The following is a 21,353-nucleotide window of genomic DNA, read 5'->3' on the forward strand; positions in this document are numbered from 1 at the left end:
GACACGAAGGATGGACCAAAAGAGAGGCGTCTGACGTCAGGAGTCGCTCAGGGATCTGCCCTTGGCCCCGATCTCTGGAACCTGGTCTACGACGAACTTTTGCGCCTTGAAATGCCTCCGGGGGTCAAGCTGACGGACTTTGCTGACGACATAGCATTACACGTCACAACGAGATCGTGAGGGGAGGCCGAGCGCAAAATACGGTGGGTGGTCGCGATAGTGTTGGAGTGGCTCCGAAATCCCAGTTTTGAGCTAGCTGTAGAAATAACGGAGATGGTCGTCCTCACCAGGCAGAGGTGGTTCGGAGGTAACTTTCACCTGAGCATTGCAGGTGAGGTAAACTGCGCGAGCCCGGTGGTACGCTACCTCAGAGTGTGAATCAATTCACGACTGACCTTCGGGGAGCACATCAGAAAAGCAGCCAATAAAGCCGCTGGGGTCTCTGGGGCGCTTTCACGGTTAATGCCGAATGTTAAAGGCCCGCGGGAAGCCAAAAGACGGCTCCTTTCGTCGGTCTCCAACTCGATCCTGCTGTACGGCGCGGAGGTATGGGCGGACGCACTCGCGATGAAGGATGTCCGAGAGCGCTTAACTTTGGTGCAGCGCATCGGATCGCTACGAATCGCGTGTGCCTACCGCACGGTTTCGTCCACTGCTGCTATGGTAATAGCATGAACGATTCCTGTCGTGTTGCTTGCGCGGGAGTGGCGCAGGAAATTCCTGGGCTCCGGTGACGAAAGCCATAGCGACAGGCGGGAGGAAACGTTGACGACGTGGCAAAAGGAGTGGGGTCGGGCTGTTGTGGGTAGATGGACGCACCACCTGATTCCGTTCCTTCGGCCATGGGTGGAGAGAGGGCATGGAGAGGTAAACCACTACCTCACCCAGTTCCTCTCCAGGCATGGCCAGTTCGATGCCTATCTTCACCGCATGACGGTGAAGGCATCTCCTAGGTGTTTTTACTGCCCTACGTTGAATGATACCGTTAAACATACGTTTTTTGTGTGTGAGAGATGGCACCGTGAGCGCCAGCAGCTGGTGGACAAGATCGGCGTGGCACTCACTCCTGAAACCATCATCTCTGAGATGCTCAGCAGCGAAGAAGGGTGGACGGCAGTAGATGGATTCGTCGGGTCAGTCCTCCGGCAGAAGAAAAAGAGAAGAGAGCCACCGTGCAGGTAACGGGGGCCCCAGAGTAAAGGATGCGGACTCAAGCTGCGCTACGTATTTATACTCATCAGCAAGTGGAAGCATCAGTGAAGCGCTAGAAGACGGGTGCCGGTCCTTAGAGACCCCTAGTCCTTTTTAGGACTCGAGAGGATTGGCACCTCTAGCAACTGGCGGCGAGCTTGCTCACTAATGCTGTTAGATACGATGTTCTCCCTGGTAGCTCCACCCTGAAGTAATGCTAACGCGGTTACGGGGTAGATTAAAAGCCAGGTAGCATGGGGGAGGGGATTTAGTAGGTATGGGTGGTCTAATAAAAAAATTCCACCGAGTCCCACACTACCGCTGTCCCTGCGGTGTGCCTCAATGCATTTCCCCTCCCTCCACAAAAAAAAAACAAACTACTACTACTACTACTACAACTACTACTACAACTACTACTACTACTACTACTTCTACTACTACTACTACTACTACTACTACTACTACTACTACTACTACTACTACTACTACTACTACTACTACTACTACTACTACTACTACTACTACTACTACTACTGCTCACCCGTCGTGTATAGAACTAAGCGGTGATTAAAACATTCTTCTCAGATACATGCATCACACTCTTACTAAACAAACACAGGGACACTTACGGATTGTTCTGGGTTGCGTGTGGCGGGTCCTTTTCCGGGCTTGCGTTGGAGGCCTGGCAGGGGGTAAAGCCGGACGATGAGGCCCAGGTAAGTCTGGGTAACCACATCTGATATGGCTGTATGCCTCATAAACAAAAAAGACGTGGTGGGCCGACTAATCTAGGCTTACAACAACTGAGGAGGCTATATGGCGGCACCTAAGTGCCTTACGCCAGCCCGTTCTATTGTGTTGTCTGCGAAGTCGTGGGACTGTACACCTGCCGCTCATCTCGCTAAGATGACCATTGTGTACCAACATATACATACATTACATAAAAACACTATTTCTACTCTTGTTACTCAACGCCAGGGCAATCTCTGCGGGTGGAACTGAAAGAGAGTGGTGACTCCCGGCCGGCCCGAGGAAGTAGCGGTTCTCTCTGATAACAAAAAGGGCTGGTGCCCTGGCTTTGACCCTTTCCAAATACTTATTTCTAGAAATAAAAGGGTAATGCTGGCCTTCGTGGGTCAGTACGACACTCAAAAATATTCCAAAATAAAAAACTTCAATGCAAAACTAGTACCCCAGGCGGTAACCTCTCTGAGGAAATCCGCCAGCAGTTCTGATCCGGTGAAAGCCCGGGTGACTGTTGCAAACCTCACGGATTGTAGGGGGACGAGGGGCACAAAGACGTGTCTCATGGCCAACAGGGACTGCTAAATGTTCCATGGCCTTTTCTTACAGACAAAAGACAATGAGGAAACCTGTCGAGTATAGGCACTAACAACACCGAGGACAGCAACGTGTCAGTATTTAGCAACCAGACCCGGGAAGAGCTTGCCTTTTTAGAAGAAAGTGTCGCTATGCTCAGAGAAAAGTGACAGCAAGTTGCTGATGAAGTCCAATCAGCAACGAAAGAAATTACAGAGACGCTACAAATAAGTAACGATAAGTATGGCAACACTGCAAACGCTGTAAAAAATGGGCTTAAATCCGCGCTTAGGCATCTGTAAGTGGCAGAAGTGCTGAAGAAAGGCGGTCTTACTAAAAAAGATGTGTATTTTAACGCTTGGAAGTCGTCATTTAAATCCCTTAAGTGTAGGGAATAAATGCAAGATAATTTCTGACGGCATGTACAAAAAAAACCCTTTATACTGCCCTAAAAAAAATAGAACAAAGTGAAAGAAACAAATGCCCATCGAACAGCCCTGAAAAAAGCCAGCAGACTATGTCTTCACAGAAAAAAAAAACAGGCAGTGGCAAACGAGAAGAAATTTCCCTGAGTGACAAAACAAGCCAGAAGAAAAAAGTGGACGCCAAAACAACAGTAGTAGTGAAGATATCTGAAGGACAGACCTTTGCAACGGTGCTAAAGATGATGAAGGCGAACTTTGACCCCGATAAAGCTAAAGTGGCAGTCCAAAGTGTAGTCACTACAAAAGAAGGAGACAAACTTATTGAGGCCAACGGTGTGGAGTATGATTCTACATTCTCACAGCAAATTGAAAAGTCGGTAGCCGGACAGGGTACTGTCAAAATTATCAACAGAAAAGTGACACAAGAGGTCCGAGACCTGGATGCCATTGTAGAGCAAGATAAGTTCAAAGAGGCTTTTGCTAGGACTTTTGAACAGCAAAGCAAAAAGTCAGAAGTAGCTCTCTTGAAGCCAAGTGCCAGAGGACAGAGGCTGGCTTTATCAAAGGTAAACAAAGCATTTGCCAGACAAGTAGAAAAGGAAGTCAGGTTACAAGTTGGTTTTGTGAGCTGCCAAATTCAAAGAAAAATTAAAGTCACAAGATGTTACAAATACCTAGGATATGGACACGTCTCAGGCAACTGTAAAATTAATAATAGATCCAAGCTTTGCTTTCGGTGTGGAAGCTCAAACCACCGGCATAAAGAGTGTCCAGGCCCAGCACGGTGCTTTCTTTGCCCAACAACGGACAACAAGCACGAAGCAGGCAGCAGGAGCTGCCCTTTAATTAGAAGAGCCCTAAAAGAGGCTAGTAATAAGGCCCAAGCAGGATCAAACAAGGCAAAACCGTCTTGAGTTGAAAGACAGGCTAATGTAGACCCAAGCTGCGCTGGGTACTTTTTACCTATCAGCAAATGAAAGCATAAAGCTTATTGTGGTGCTGGCTGAATAGGCGGCCTACTATAAAGCGCTTAACATGGTGCTGGTCCTCAGGGACCGCGAGTCCTTTTTAGGACTTGGCAGCATCAGCACCTCTAGCAAATGGTGGCAAGCTAGCTCGTTAATGCTGTGAGACGCGATGGTCTCCCTGGTGGCTCTACCCTGAAGTAATGCTAACGCGGTTCCGGGGTGGATTAAAAGCCACGCGGCAAGGGGGGGGGTTTAGTGGGTGTGGGTAGTCTAATAAAAAAAATCCACCGAGTCCCACACTACCACTGTCTCTGCGGTGTGCCTCAATGCATTTCTTCTCCCTCCACAAAAAAAAAAAAAAAACTACTTCTACTACAACTAATACTACTCCTACTACTACTTTTACTACTACTACGACTCCCAGGTTAGGTTTTGGTAGTTTCTCTATACCAGTTGCTTCCTCGGGTGGCGGATAGGGGCATCCTTTTAAGATGTAAGGTGACGATGGTCAGTTGGGGTGGCTCTCTGTGGTGGTGGTTGTGGGCGTCGATAAGAAGGCGTGTGTGGCGTTGGCATGTAAATCTGTAGCGTTGTGGACAGAAAACTTGTAACCCTCTGTCTTTATTGATGTGGATGCATGGGCCGGCCCTGCTTGTGTTCCTTGTTCTTTGTTTTCTGCTGCCGCCGTGGGTGGCACCTTAATGCTTGATGCAGGCCAACAAAAATTAGTACCTATGGTAAACAAAAGTAAGAGGTGGTTATAACATGCTTCTAAGATACATGCATTACACTTCTACTATACAAACACAGGTTTACTTCTAGATTGTCCCGGGCTGTGGGTGGTGATGCCTTTTCCAGGCTCGCGTTGGAGGCCTGGTGGTGGGTGAAGCCAGATGGTGTTGCCCAGGTAAGTCTGGGTAACTACATTTAATATGGCTGTACGCCTCATAAACAAAAAAGACTTGGTGGGCTGACTAATCTAGTCTTACTACCACTGAGGAGCCTATATGGCGGCATCTTTGTGCCTTACGTCAGCTCGTTTTGTCAGGTTGTCTGCGCTGATCATGAAACTGTACACCTGCCGCTCGTCTCGCTGGGATGACTGTAGTGTACCAACATATACATACATTACTCACAAACACTATTCTTAGACTTGTTTCTCAACGCCAGGGCAGTCTCCGTGGATGGGAGTGAAGGACAGTGGCGACTCCTGGCCAGCCCAAGCAAGTAGTGGTTCTCTCTGGCAACAGAAAAGGCCGCTGCTCTGGTTTTAACCCTTTCCAAGTATTCATTTTTAGAAAAAGGATAGTGCTAGCTTTTACGGGTCGGTACAACATTAAAAAAGATGCCAACATAAAAAAACGTTGATGCAAAACTTGTACCCCAGTTGGTAATCTCTCTAAGGGAATCCGCCGGCAGCTTCGATCCGGTGATAGCCTAGGTGACTGTTGCAGGCCCCACGAATTCTAGGGGGGTGGAGTGCCCAAAGACGTGTTCCATGGCCAAAAGTAACTGCTAAGTGTTCCATGGCCTTTTCTTACAGACAAAAGACAAAGAGGAAGCCTGTGGAGTATAGGCACTAACGACACCGAGGACAGAAACGTGTCAGTATTTAGCAACTAGACCCGGGAAGAGCTTGCCTCTTCAGAAGAAAGTGTCGCTATGCTCAGAGTCAAGTGACAGCAAGTTGCTGATAAAGTCCAATCAGCAACGAAAGACATTACAGAGACGATACAAATAATTAACGATAAGTACGGCAACACCGCGACCGCTGTTAAAAATGGGCTCAAAGCCGCGCCTAAACACCTTAAAGAGGCAGAGGTGATCAAAAAAGGCTTTTTTTACAAAACATAAGTGGTCGCAAACTTTTGGAAGGCGTTATTCAAATCCCTGAAGTGTAGGGAAGGAAGGCAAGATGATTTTCGACGGCATGTACAAAAAAAAACCCTTAGTACTGCCCTAAAAGAAAAAGAACGAAGTAGAAGAAACAGGAGCCCATTGAGCAGCCCTAAAAATTCCAGAAAACTATTTCTTCAAAGAAAAAGAAAACGATTTGTTGAAGACAAGAAGATATTCTCCTGATCCACAAAACAAGCCAGAAGAAAAAAGTGGATACGACAACAACAGTAGTAGTGAAGATGGCCGAAGGCCAGTCCTTTGCAAAGGTGCTAAAGACGATGAAGGCAAATTTTGATCCTGATAAGGCTAATGTGGCAGTCCAGATTCCTTTAAAAAAAGGAGACATGCTTATTAAGGCCGCAAGTTTAGAGAATGCAATTGCATTCTTACAGCAAATTTCGAAGTCGGTAGTTGGGCAGGGTATTGTCAAAATAAGCAACAAAAAAGTGACACTAGAGCTCTAAGACCTGGATGCTATTGTAAAGGAAAATAAGGGAAGAGAGGCTTTTGCTTAGACTTTTAGACTTAGGAGCCGGGAGCCAGAAGTAGTTCTCTTATAACCAAATGCCAGAGGACAGAGTCTGACGTTGATAACGGTGGACGAAACAACTGCCAGACATGCAAAGGAAGAAGGCAGATTACGAGTTTGCTTTGTAAGCTGCTGAATCTGAAGAAGAATTAAAGTAAAAAAATGTTATAAATGCCTTGGATATGGACACGTTCCAGGCAACTGTAAAACGATTACAGATCCAAGCTTTGCTTCCGGTGTGGAAGCACAAACCACCGGAAGAAAGAGTGCCTAGGTTCAGCACGGTGCTTCCTTTGCCCAACAACGGACGACAAGCACGAAGCAGGCAGCGGAAGCTGCCCTCTATTTAGAAGAGCCCTAAAAGAGGCCAGGGATAATGCCCAAGCAGGATTAAAATAAGTTGAAAGACAGGCTTATGTGGACCCACGCTGCACTGGGTACTTCTTACCTATCAGCAAGGGAAAGCATTAAGCTTATAGTGGTGCTGGCTAAGTAGGCGGCTTACTATGAAGCGCTTGACATGGTGCTGGTACTCAGGGACCCCGAGTCCTGTTCAGGACTCGAGAGCATCAGCACCTCTAGCAAATGGTAGCAAGCTAGCTCGTTAATGCTGTAAGACGCGATGGTCTCCCTGGTGGCTCCACCCTGAAGTAATGCTAACGCGGTTCCGGGGTGGATTAAAAGCCACGCGGCAAGGGGGGGTTTTAGTGGGTGTGGGTAGTCTAATAAAAAAAATCCACCGAGTCCCACACTACCGCTGTCCCTGTGGTGTGCCTCAATGCATTTCCCTTAAATCTACATGGTGGCACTTTTAGACTATTGTTTAAGCCAGCTCGTTCTGGTGGACTTTCTGCTCCAGTCGTGGAACTGTTTGCCTGTTGCTCGTCACACTCAGGCACTTGTGGTTTGCCTACATAAACATTCACTACACACAACCACTACTATCATACTTTGTACACAACGCCAGGGCAGTCTTCACAGATAGGACTGAGGGAGAGTAGTAACTCCCGGCCAGCCCAGCAAGTAGCACTCTTCTCTGGAAACAGAGAGGACCGCTACCTTGATTTTAACCTTTTTCAAATTATTATTTCAGAAAAAAGGGTAGTGCTGACCTTCGTCAGTTAGCACGCACCGAAGAAGACACCGAAATGAAGAACATCGATGAAAAACAAGTACCCCAGGTGGTCACCTCTCTGAGGGAATCCGTCGGCCGTTACAATGTTGCAGTCCCTACGGATTCTGGGGAGCGCTAGAAAGATACTTCTTGTGGTCAACAGTGAATATTACATGTCCCATTGCCTTTTTTGGATAAGGAGGACGAAACTAGTCTCTCTAGTATTGGCAAAAATGTCAGTGAGGGCAGCAACGTTACCGTCCTTAGCAAACAGACTCAAAAGTAACTCACCTTTATGGAAAGCGATGGTGCTGATTTAAGAGTGAAGCGAAATAAAGAGATTGAGCAAGCTCAATCTGCAGCATATCAGCTGAAAAAGATACTCGAAGTTATAAGCGAGAGATATGGAAATAGTGTAAACGCCGTCAAAATGGCATCAAGGAAGCGCTAAAATACCTTAGATCAGCCAACGTGACTAGAAAAGTTGTCTTTTTTAAAGAAGAGAGCTATCCTAAATGGTAGAAGGAGTACTTCATATCCTTGCAAATCAGGGATCATAGGAACGATAATTTTCGTGGGCAAATGCAGAACAAAATTTTAATACTGCCCTTAAGGAAGTAGCACGAACGAAAAAAAGGAGAAATTCAGAAAGCCATGAGAAATGGCAAAAAGCAGTGACCACAAAAAAAGAAGAACTAGCAACAGCAAGAGGCAAAAGGCCCCTCTTTGAAATAGAAGTTGCCAAAAAATAATCCTTAACACGATGACAAGGGTCCTAGTAAAGGTTGGGGAAGGGAAAACCTTAGTCGGGGTACTTAAGTTTATGATTGCTGGCTTTAACCTCAAAGAGATAGGAGCTGTAGTCCAAAGTGTTGTTGCCACTAAGAATGGAGATTTGCTCTTAAAAACCTAAGGAGTGAAAAATTTTGCAAGATTAACTCAACATGTCAAAAAGTTAGTAGTTAGTTGAGTATTGGTAGTAACTACAGCACGGAAAGTGACGCTCGACATACGAGATTAAGATGATATTGTCGAAGAACGAGACATTGAGAAATCTGTCAAAAATATTATCAGAAATTAAAATCAAGAACCGAAAGTTCAACTTATTAAGGCAAACAGTAGAGAACATAAGATAGCGTCATTAACCTTTTAAAAAGCGGCTGCCAAATAAGTAAAAAACGAAGATAAAATCAGAACAGAGTTTGTTTCCTGCCATGTAAGACGAAGTCTTACTATTACAAGGTGCCTCCGTTATGTAGGGTACAAGTATGTATCTCACGATTTCAAAAACGAAGATAGGTTAAAGCTGTATTTTCAATGTGGTAGCTTAAACCATCGCAAAAAAGATTGCAGTAATCCAGCACAGTATTTCCTTTGTAAGACAGGAGACACAAAACACGAGACAGGCAGTAGAAGCTGCATAATCTTTAGAAGAGCTTTAGATGATGCCAGAAAGAAGTCTCAATCAGGACACATCTAGAGAGCATAGTCTTGAAGTATGAGTAAAGACTCATACGAGTCCACGCTGCACGAAGCATCAAGCATTTAGTGGTGCTTGCAAAGATTGTAATCTACAATAGAGCGCTAGACATGGGTACCAGTCCTCAGGGATCCAAAGTCCTTTGCAGGACTCGAGAGAATTGGCACCTCTAGCAACTGGTGGCGAGTTTTTTCCCTAATGTTGTGAGATTCATATTCTCCGTAGTTGCTAAACCCTGAAGTAATGCTAACGAGGTTCTGGGGTGGAGCTAAATGCAAGTAGCGTAAAGGGGGTATTAGTGGTCTAATAAAAAAAAATCCACTAAGTCCCACACTACTGCTGTTTCTGTAGTGCGCATCAAGACATTTCACCTTCTTTAAAAAAAAAAAAAAAAAAAAAAATACAACTAAAACTAGTTAAAGTTTTACTACCTGTATTTATACTTATACATAAATTTCATAATATTTAGAATATGTATGCTTAAGTCAAAGAATGTCTATGAGGAAATCCCCAAAAAATATAAAGTTTTTATTTCACATTCAATTAAAAAAACTTATTTCGAGGCACACCCTTAAAACTGAGCTTATTTAACTCGTAATGTCATGTACTATGAGGAAAAAATGTTGAACATGGATTTCAGTGAGGGTGATACCCTTCATCCATGATTTACTTGTTAAAATTATATCCATGTAGATTATATGTATAGATATATTTTTAACATGTGAATCGTGGAAAAAGGATGTCACCCTCAACGCAACTCGTAGTCAAAATTCTGTCCTCAAACTACATTTCATTACAAGTAAAAAGAGTCCAGTGTGCATCAAAAAATTTTTTTTACTAAAATAATAGACAAAAATGGGATATTTTTTGTGGATTTTGTCATATACCGAATTTTATCAGACATAAATACGGATTATGCTGTCAATTTAATCACATACACTAGATGTTTCAAATATTTGTACAGCTTTCGCGAATGATATTTATAAAGTTAAGAATGGTACCTGCGAATAATGGAAGTAACATCCTTTCACAGAATCCTTGCCAAAATAAGTCTTCATTGACTTCATTAATGCTTTTTTTATAATCACTTATGATTTGTAATGGCTTCAATGATGGAAAAGTTTTTGTACTAAGGTTCCATACAGCACAGTTTGCCTTACAAGTTTTTCAGCTCATTAAAGCAAAAGCACAAGAGACAACCTATAATGTAAGAAAAAGTTATAAAATGTGACAATTGTTTTTATTGCATAATTAGCTTAGTAGTATAACAAATGATGTAGTGCAGTGCGAAAGTTTATTATGGTTTATTTATGGTCCTACTAATAAAATAATTTTGGAATTCGTATTTACTTATTTAATCCCACTATTGTGGAAAATACTCCATTGGATTTGTCTAATGCACTCTTGTTATCTCAAAATAACTATTTACGATTAAGAATGCGATGGAGAGAATTAAAAATCCGGATCAAGTTCTTATCTGATCAAGCCTTCTTGTGCCCGATAAATGAAAAAATATATTGCTTATTGACAGTGTTAAGTAAGTGCGATACAAGCAAGTGAAGGAACGTTGCATCAAAATGTCAGGCGCTCACGCATTAGTGGCTTTAATTGGATGCCATAGTTGATTCTAGCAGTGGCACTGGCTCCTTGATGACAGTAATTGAAACAAAGAACAAGAGAAAATGCAAATATCTATAGAATGAATACAACTACGGTTTACCTCCGGAAAAAGAAAAACAAGTAAAAACTGCCACTGCAAACAAATATAGTCTCACAAGGACCTGGAACAAACCTCGCTTAGTGAATCCACAGAAAAGCTTAAATAAGATTGGTATTTAAAACACGACAAACACGAAATTGGTCAGTTTGGATCACCAAAATAAATGATGATGGACAAAAGATCAATAAAATTAGAGTAGGAGGCATCCTGATTTAAAATAATCTCAAATCAAGAGTTATTGAACAGAAAGGATTACAGAATATGAAAGATATCTGCAAGTTCCTAGCTGAGGCTAACTTAGTCATTCAAAGAAACCCTATAATCTCACATTTAAACGTACAAGTGTTTACACTAAAATCTAAACAATGACGAAAGGGTATGATCAAGTTTATCCTGTTGAATATACAGAACAACAAATAACGGAAGAAGAAGAATTTGATATAAAAGTTGTACAAAAGGTTTAATAGAAGGAAAATATAACCCAATGCCACTCCACAAGAGAAGCAGATCCCCAGTGAAACGATACTTCTGATTTTTGAAGGGTGTAACTTGCCCATTGAAATTTTATACGATGGTGCTTATAAAAAGTCTAAATCTAACTTTAGCAAGCCATTACAATGCCTTAAAAATTTTATATTTTGCCACGTCACGTCCAAGTGCGACCCGAACCCAAAAATGGCACCCAAAACACTCTATGCATAATATGCGGCAAAACTGAACATGAGTGCTCATGGTTCATTGATGCCCCCAAGTAAGCCAATTGCAAGGGTGATCACAAGAGTATCAACTCTGGCTGTCTAGTCTGGCAAAAACGCTGTAGAGTGAATGTAATTATGGTATATGATGAGAAGTCTCAAATGGAAGCCATAATTGAAATTTTTAGAGAGCAAAAAAAGCACAAAGGAGAAACAGAGCCAACTCTCTAAAACTTAAAGTAGCAAAGAAAATCTACTCAACAAACAGTAGATCTAATCAACACTCAGTAAATACAAGAAATGAGAAGAAACAAAGTACATCAACGGGACCCCCAATATGGCAAGACGGATAATTCAGTTCTCACAATAATTTTTATCTCTGCTTCCTCCTCTGTATCTTTTCATAATCAACATATGTTGTAATTATCATAGAAATATATCTGAAATCTAAGTACTGATTGAAATACTAATTTTTTATTACAAATGATATAGTTTTCAATGTTTTAGATTGTATCCTGACCCCCGACAGCCTTGAAATAGAATATATTCAAATATAAACCGGTAAAGGAGTATATGTTTTGAAGCTTTGTATTACTAATATCTATAGATTGTCAAAGCAGAATTACCTTTGACTGCGCTGAGTAAGCGCGAATGAAATGATAATTAATCTTGTGTAGTAACTAATTATTAAAACACAAACGATTGTTGAAACAAAGTTGACAACTGTGCCTGATTCCTGAAAAAAATTTTTTCGTTTTAGATCAAAACATGTACTTTAGTGACGTGGATGTAGAGGGGAGCGAGTTTTATGATAGAATCATCTGATACATTAGCGTTGATCCAAGAAAAAAAGATCATAATCTCGTTCTTATAAGACACCTAATCTGTAGCTTATTAGGTTGGACCAGTTCGAGACTGATGGATAATGCGATAAAGGACAAATTGCTATGGACTATACTAATAACAGGCAGTTTTATTCTCAAAGCTCCAGAAATGAGCTCAGAGATTCTAACAGATCTCAACAATAAGGCACAGACCAAGAATGGTCACTTTGAAAAGTCTTAAGATTTAACAGATGCAGCACTTTCCTCTGTAGCCTCAAAGTTCAACAAAGTACTAGAAAATGCTCAAGTTCCAATAGATTGAGAGCTCTTACTGACTAACTTCTTACACTTAGCAAAGCTATTATCGGAGATCTTTTATCAGTCTCACCAGCCAAGTAAGATCTCCTGGATTAGCAATTTTTTCTAAAAGATTTAGAGGGCCTTCAGTAAAGTGCATTATACTTTGATTTTTCTGAGTGACAATTTAAAGAGTATTATTGACAGTATTCCTGCTTTTATATCGTTTCGTTTGCGCAAATTTTTGGTTAAAAATAATACAGTCATGCTTTCTTGGTCACCATATTGTGTAAATCAGGCCCTTTGTGACTTTTTTTGTTCGAGGCGTATGCGTTAGCACACACTAGGCTTGGATAGGGTGATTGGGAAGACACAATAAAACACAATAAAATTAAACAGCATAAAATAACAACTTTTAATGTCACGCAAAGGCCAAGAAAAATCACAGTTAATATTCACAAAAATAGTAAAGGTCAAAATAATACAGGAGAAAAGAAATAATGTCTATAGTCTTAAAGCAATGAACTATTGAAATATATAAAAGCGAAGAATGTAGAAAGAGAAAAGTCTAGTTGAATAACACAATATGTAAACACACACTGGCCTTGAGCTCGCAAGAGAGTTTGAAAGTTACACGAATAAATGTGAAAATGAAAGTACTGATATAATATGACTGACTGAAATATTGATTAACGAAAAACGATTGTCTGTAGAAATGCACAATTACTGTCTGTAGAAATGCACAATTACTGTCTGTAGAAATACACAAGAGTTTCACTGAATCTTGCAGTTGATAATCACTGGTAGTTCAATGAGATTAACTATTTGATCTGGTCTGCAGATTATGCAGTGAGCAACTTAAACAAAGCACTAAGTGCACTGCACTGCACAACTGAGTTTTGTCCACTGTATTGAGAGAGTTAATCAGAAGATTTACACTAGCATTTAAGGTGATGTATGCACCTTTAAATGCTAGAGTTTGGCAACGTAAATTAAGAGAGTCTATCTTCGACGAGAGCTGAGTATAATCTGGCGCTTACAGTATACAAGGCTTGCCGCGTGAATACGCACACACACACACCTGCAGCGCGCCAAGTCGACCAAGCGCACATGCACAGAGCGTTGGGCCGACAGAGACTACAAGTGTACACAATGTACACAAAAGCCGGGCCTACTGTCGGTCGCTCTCATTTCCAACATTCTTTTTTCCTAAAATTTATATGCTTCCAGAATTTGAAAAAAAAAACGTTTTAATGAGTGTATTATATAAGAGATAAATAACTTAAATTGACAGATATTTATAAAAATAGAATACTTGTAAGAACACTATAATATGTGCAATACTATCTCAGCAGCTGTCACATATACATCTATTCTTAACTGTTTTTCACCACCCAGGGGGCAATCTGGGGGAGCTGACATTCTCTTCAAAACAATGCAGGGCCTGTGCTTTCTATAGCAAATATTCGGCAAAAGGTATCGTATACAAGCAAAGGCCTTAAAGTATACGGCTGATTGTGATTGACAGGATGGATCTAAAATTACCATATAACTATCCTGCGATTATTACGCAATTAGTACGTAAAACTTTTGTGAGAAATTAGACAGATTTCTCACGAAATAATCACTTTAGAATCGTTCAATTTTGGCTTACTAATTGAAACGGAAAATAGTATGCAATTATGTTTTGATCTACATTGTTGATTACAAAAGACTATACGGACTATGATCTACTAATAAAGCTTTACTTATACATGATGTAGTGTATGCATATAAGTTAGTTAGTGCTAATAGTTAGATGAAGTACGCTATGATACTATATTGACCATGTATTGCATTCAGTAACTTATTACAGCTTGTAACAAAAAATAGAAGTGTTGACAATAATTTTCAGCTTGTATACCTGAGTAAATGTGATTCTCACTCAGAACTTGCCCGGAATGGCAACATTGCTTATTATTGATGATGGCCCTGTAGATCTAACACTATCTCTTATCGATCAAGGGACAACAATATGGAATGTTTTCATTCAGGTGACTCTGGGAAAATGTAAAAATAGAATCACATTTACTTAAAGATACGTAATATAAGTAAGTTTATTGCTACACTATACCACCTATTTTTATGCATCCTAACGTAGATGAATGGGCCTAAGCGCCTCGATGCCGTTCACACGCTCTTATATGGGAGTGGTTTAAATAAAGAAGAGTGCTTCAAGCCACTGTTACATGGAGTACGCAATGTATAACATATAACAACTTAAGACCATAAAAGTGAGAGAGAGGCCTCTTTTGTTAACATTTTAGGCGACTCTTTTTTACTTCATTGAGCTCAGATAGTTCCGTATTGTGCGTTTAGTATTACAGCTCAGGTGCGTCTCAAAAGTTTGAAAGCGCTGTTTGAACTGTTTGTTGTTGAGTAGCTTCATCTTGTTGCATACCATTTCAACTCGTTGATTATGCAGCTTACTGTGAAACCTACGTGCAGCTGTCATAATCAGGATTGTTATTGTAGTAATGACTTCTTGAATTATTCTCATTAGAATAAGTATACTGATTTGTCAACAATGAAGTACGGAAACTTTTGTCCTAAATAACAATCCATAAATAGAATTCACCACATTATATACAATACGAAACAATATATATAATTTTCAATATAAATGTCAATATTCCGCATTTGCCCATTACTTTATTGTCTTTAATTAAACGAATCCTATTGTTAAAACTGGGCTTCACGTATAATGATAATGCCCACAATATCTGAGTATTTTTTACTTCTTTCCGTGGTGTTTATATAATTTTACACCTCACATGGACCGAGAATAATATGCAACTACTCATACAGTGAGTAGTTATAGATTAGTTAGGAGTAAGTGGGAAGCACAATGTTTCTTGGTTCGTATTTGATACCCACTTTAATGTATGAAGAATAAAAATACTCAGAAGCGTAGAAAAGGAGTGGTTGTCAAATCCATCACTAGATTTATGGTTGACAAGAGTAATGATGTAAACAAAATGATATCGGGCACAGTTTTTATTACTGTTCGGCCATATTACACTTTTTTTTAATTGTATTGTAGACCAATACATTATTGAATACTGTTTTTGCTAAATAAATCAGCTAAAACCATGCAATTCTCACTCAATTATCACGTGAGTAATGTGTCCTATTTTTTATGTAATTAGCAAGTATTAATTGCTTGATAATCTTAAAATAATCACATGGTAATTGTAAGATAACTTTGTAATTGCTGTAAGCAAGGTGCTATCAATTCATTGGCACGAAAGGGCAAAATGTCCTTAAAAATGTTTTTTAAGAGGTTTTTTATTTATTTGTTTATACTATAAGTATGTATGAACGTATATCCTTGTATTATGCAGTTGTCAATAAACCTCCACAGCATTAGATAATCAGTGCTTGTATTTATACAAATACACACTAATGTGTTTCTACCTCTCTGCGCACGTCAAGTGATAACTCTTACTATAATTTTCACACACTGTACAAGTTTATTGATAACTACATAACGTAAAAATGAATGTATACTAGGGTGAGCGTTAATTTGAAAGATTTTTTTTTTATCATTTATGTACCCGGTAACGGATGTGGAATCAGTTAGTTTAACTATCCGAACTCTTTATCAAGTGCCACCGAAGTTTCTTGTGGGATTTACTTATAAAATACCACTAAAATTGTTTATTACATAGAAACACTGTGAAAATGATTGAATCTTATGACTAAACTTATGTATTTCCATGTTTTTTTCTTCTTCTGAATCCGATAGAGTCAATAGTTTTGGTCTTCTTTCATGCGTAAAGAGTTTTAGCAAATAATTGCGATAAATGCCAAAATAATCTAAAAAAAAGACAGACCAAGACAGAAGGAATCCTTAATGGCGATGGACCAGGGTTTGAGAAGTGGCTCAAGTACCATTATTTGAAAGAAGAATTAAAAACCTACAATTTGATGTCCAGTTAAAGTTCGTAATGGTTCTCAAGCCAGAATAACGATTGCTTTATTTACAGTAACTATTAGAAAAAAAATTATGGTCTAAGGATTTTATAAAAAGCTGTTCGTATTTAGTCTTAAAACACTTTTTTGCTATAGTAACTTTTTCTTCATATTTTGGAGTAAGGTAAATATAAGTAGTGCTTAAAGTATTAATAAATAATCATTGATTTTATTTAAAAAAATTATATTATCTTACCATATTACCAAATAATTTTTTGAGTATAACGTGTTATAGTCTGAGAAAGAATATTTTATGTACATTTCATACACTCATTATAGAAGCTCTGTTAGAGCTCAAAAATAGACTATAACAATCTTTAATTATAAGCGTTGGATACTGTTATTGCTGCTCATCTGTCGTCAATATAGCATTAAAATTGTACATTAATTCGACTTCTATCTCTGCAACATTATTTACAACTTTTGAGTCTTCAATAATTTTAAAAGCTTTATTGCATCTTTACACCATTTTTACAGATCTTTTAGTAAAAAAGTTGAATTGATGTCAAACCATTTAAACAAATGTAATGAATCTTTAAATAAAAAGTTACAAATAGTTGATTTCACCATGTTATCCATAGTTTTTTTAGCTGCAAAAATGCGTTTGTCATGTAACAATTTACTTTGATCTGACTTTCTAGCATCAATCATTTTTTGTTTCTCTTCGATCGAAATACTTTTATGAAAAAATAATAGAGCTGCTGACTCTGGTGTTGAGTACCACAGATGGCGAATAAATTTTTCCACAGAATTAGTAGATATATTTTTATCAATAGATTTATAATTATATAAGTAACTTTTGTCATCCACCTAGCATCATGTACTGAATCAGGTAGATGAAAATCAGAATTTTTAGATGATTCTTAGCCAAGAAAAACAACCACAAGCTTTAAGAGTTATTGGTAGTCATTTTTGGATTGTTTTGTTTTTAGAAACGTTATACAAGAACTTAAAATTTCTTCTTTCACGTCCTGTGCAGATTTATCTTCAAAACTATCGAAAATTCCTGTATCATACTCTTTTTTATCTGCGCTTTTCCAAAAATTTTCGAATTTTTAAAAAAATTTTGAGTATTGGGCCCTAAAGTCTTACCAAATTTTTTTTCAAAATCACATCTCAAGATGAGCTTGTTAACATGGTGCCAGTAGATTAAATAAGGGAGATCTATATCCATAAGATGGTCTAATAAAATACAAGCACTATTAAATCGACCAGTATTACTGGAGGTAGAGTCAGAGCATAGAGCTTAAATGTTATTTTGAAAGGACCAGTCGATAAGAGTTTGAAAAACAGCTTGAGCTTGATTCCTTGCCAAAATTGACTCAGTTATTGGTACTCCCAAAAGCTGCTCTTAATTATATTATGATATGGTTATCTTGGTTATTATGATAGCTAATCTATCCGTGATCTTTGTACTAGTGAGACCTGGGAGTAATTTACCATCTCAGTGAATGATATTTGCTGTGTTTAAGAAAAGCTGTGGAACGTTATTTTTTATTGCCTTGTATCAATTTTTGCGATATTTTTGTCAAGATTCATGGATTCATGTCACATTAAGAATTACATTTCGAATGTTAACTTTAAGAGCTTGTGCAGTAGGTATTAAGAGGTGCATTAAATCTCATTTACTAACTTTATATTTATCTAATACAGTTGTAAACTTCTCGGTGATAACTAACTATGTACCTCTTCGTTTTTCTGGAGGTGTGTGTTGAGATGACTGAGACTCTGACTCTGGTACTAACAAATTATCAAGCTTCTCTAAAAATGAAATACAATTTTTATGATTACAAGTTTCTGAATTGTATATAAGTAATATGCTCATGAAAAATATTTTGAGATGAACAAGTGGAAACAACTATTAAGATAATAGACTGCAATTGACTGGAAGATGTATAAGCATTTTGTAGCTGATACATATTCTTCTTTTGATGATAGTAGAATTTCGCGATGGACATATTAAAGATCAGTTACAGGATCTTTCTTTTCTAAATTTAGAAATTTATGGTCAATTTTCTAAATGATCTCAATCCTGCTTCATTTATAATATCTGATGGTAGTCCTAAAAATAATGGCTTAAACAAATAATTGATGTACAAATAATTTTTTTTTTTATCAAAATGGCAATTTTGTACCAAGAATTTATGAAAAAAATTCAATTCAACGATTAACTCCTGCCACAAGTCAAGTTGGATAAAAAAAAATTTAATTTAAAAATTTAGTCCACACTTTATGATGATAGTTTACAATTAGAAAAAATGATTTCGAATACATTCCAATAATTTTGGACTATATAAAATACCGTGGAGAGTAAACATAAATTTGAATATTTTTTTTATCTTGGATAAAAGTCAAAGACAATTCTATTTATGTCTTAAAAAATCTAGAGATGTCGAAAATATTAAGAATAAATTACGTTTCTTGAAACATTCTATACATGTTTCAGAGTTAATAGCTATAGATTCAAGTCGATTAATAATAAAGGAATACTTCTGAAAAAAATTTAGCAAGTAATGTGAAACTAGTTACTCATAGAACATATTTTAATACAGAATTTCGAAAATGAGCTCACCAAAGGCTTAAACAGTCATGTTAAAGACATTTCATGTAAGTGGTTGCATCGTTACTATAAAGAAAAAATTAAAAAGTTCATTTTACACAACCAAAATATGAATGTCAATCAATTTTCAATTTCCTAATGATAATGCAAATTGAGATCGAAAATATTTACCAAAGTTACCGATTTTTTTATTCGAAGTTACTTGACTCTACGAAGAGCTTAAAAGTTACCTATGACTTTTATTTAAGATTACAAAAATTATTCATTTATTTTAGATCATCTCGGATAAAATACAAGTTTTTTTAGTTCAATGTGAATCAAGTTCTATGAAAAATAAGAATTATGAAAAATAGTTAATTTTCAAGTTGAAAATCACTTTTTACTATTAGGAGACAATAGTAAATTTTTACTTTTCATTCATCAAAGATTTTTTGCACAGTTTTGAAAACACAAATAGAAATTATGTCAACTGTGCGTTGACATTTCAAATATAATATACAATTTACTTCTTTGTTGTGATAGAATCAGTTTATTATATTCATCTATCATAACTGTAGGAGTCTACTCTGGTAATGTTGAACAATTTGTTCAAGCTCGCTTCATATTCTTTTTTATTTTTTTTTGGCATATCAGACTTACAAAAAGCACTCTTTTGGATATACTACCTCCTATTCTATCTTCTAAGCTCTTTGGATAGTCTTAGCAAGACATTTGTTAGTTTTTTGAGTTGAAATGCGAGCCTTCTTCCAAAAAATTATACATTCTTTGATTGCTAGTTGTGTGCTTTTATGTACATTTTTTTTGTCTCCAAATGTTATAAAATAAAACTTTGAGTACTTGTTTTATTGACAGTAAACTATTTTTACAGTTATTTAGTTAAATATATATTCTATGTTATTTATTTCCTCTCGTAGATTATACGCCATGAGTAACTACTTGCATTATCACTAGAAAATGAAAAAAAAAAAACATAATATTTATAACATAACACATTATAATAAGTTTTAGAGAAATTACATTATATAAAGCTGTAGAAATACTACTTTTTGTTAGCAATACAGCATAAAAATAATTAATCTGTCGATACACTTACTAGCATATTTTCGATAAGTATGCAAGCACAGATACCCTAATCTTTAAGACGGCTTCTTCGCATGTAGTACAAGACTATGGACTACGGTTGAAAGTCGAGTGTCAATTAAATGTTACAATACATAGAGATACTATTACTTAAGAGGACGTGAGAGAAAACTGTTTAATGTAGCACAGGGTCAACAACTTGAAAAAACCAAATACCATTACACCTAACCTTCTTGATAAAAAGTTTATTTTTTAATCCAGTAGATGGCGCTAGACACTTATTTTGACATTTCCGATGTTTCGAATTTGAATATTTAAAATCATGGGCAAGGTGGTTTTATAGTATGCAATTCTTGTGCGAGATACAGATAGCATTTTTTCATAGCATCACAGTTATTTGCCAACAAACAAAGAAGCAGGATACATGGAATACCAACGGTTGGCCCCCTTGACCTTTGTCTGACACAATAATCAGGGTGACCAGGTTTGGTTAAAAGCTTTACTTTCAACGCTTTTGGAACCAGTATTCGTTCCTGATGTTTAAAATAGAAATGTACGACATTAAATCAACAAACAACTGTTGGGTATTTGTTTCTGTTAGAATTAAATTATAATAATCAATGAAAAATGCTTTTTGTAGCTAAAGTTGAAGCTAAAATTTTTTTTTTTACGAACATTTGCAACAAACTACAGCCTATTAGTTGAGTACAAGTAATACTTTAAAATACCTGTGAGTACATAGGTTGCGTTCGCGTAAGGCACGTTATTTAAGGTGACGTGATCATTTACCATGAGTGCAAGGGAGACACGGTGAGATCATGTCTCCTTCGCACTCATGGAAAATGATCACGAGACCTTAACTAACAGACCCTATGCGATCACAGTCATAATGGGTTACTTGTCGTATCACTTCAGGCAAAGTCTTTTCTGCAAAACTAATTTAAAACCCAAGTGTTATTAGTGTGAGGTAACTCGTAAATAGCTTTTTAACTTAGACAATGCAATAATATCTGAAGACTATGTACTTAGTAAGATTTTCACTGACATTAACTGAATATATATTCCTTATGTATTTTAGTATTATCAGTACAAGGGAGCTGTGACAGACCTATCTGAAACAATGGTTTAATAGAGCAGGTGGTAAAACTCTGGTTCAAAAGGACTCCCTCGGTGTATTTTTTACTGTTAATGACATTTGAGTAACCCGAGGACCTTAACTTGATTTGTCTGACTTTAA

General features: G+C 37.9%; 1 protein-coding gene across 1 annotated transcript; it reads left to right on the top strand.

Moving 5' to 3' along the window:
* The first annotated feature begins 273 nt into the window (after positions 1 to 273).
* On the top strand, positions 274 to 7,585 carry LOC149374690 (uncharacterized). Its single transcript, XM_089592335.1, has 5 exons — positions 274 to 336; positions 406 to 663; positions 706 to 953; positions 1,014 to 1,178; positions 7,426 to 7,585. The coding sequence occupies exons 1-5, from the start codon at positions 274 to 276 to the stop codon at positions 7,583 to 7,585; spliced, it is 894 nt and encodes a 297-aa protein (XP_089448461.1).
* Positions 7,586 to 21,353: the final 13,768 nt, after the last annotated feature.

The sequence above is a fragment of the Copidosoma floridanum genome, unplaced genomic scaffold (assembly GCF_036245765.1).
Source record: "Copidosoma floridanum isolate Cflo_tuat_1 unplaced genomic scaffold, Cflo_Japanese_pri ptg000016l, whole genome shotgun sequence".
NCBI classification, from domain to species: domain Eukaryota; kingdom Metazoa; phylum Arthropoda; class Insecta; order Hymenoptera; family Encyrtidae; genus Copidosoma; species Copidosoma floridanum.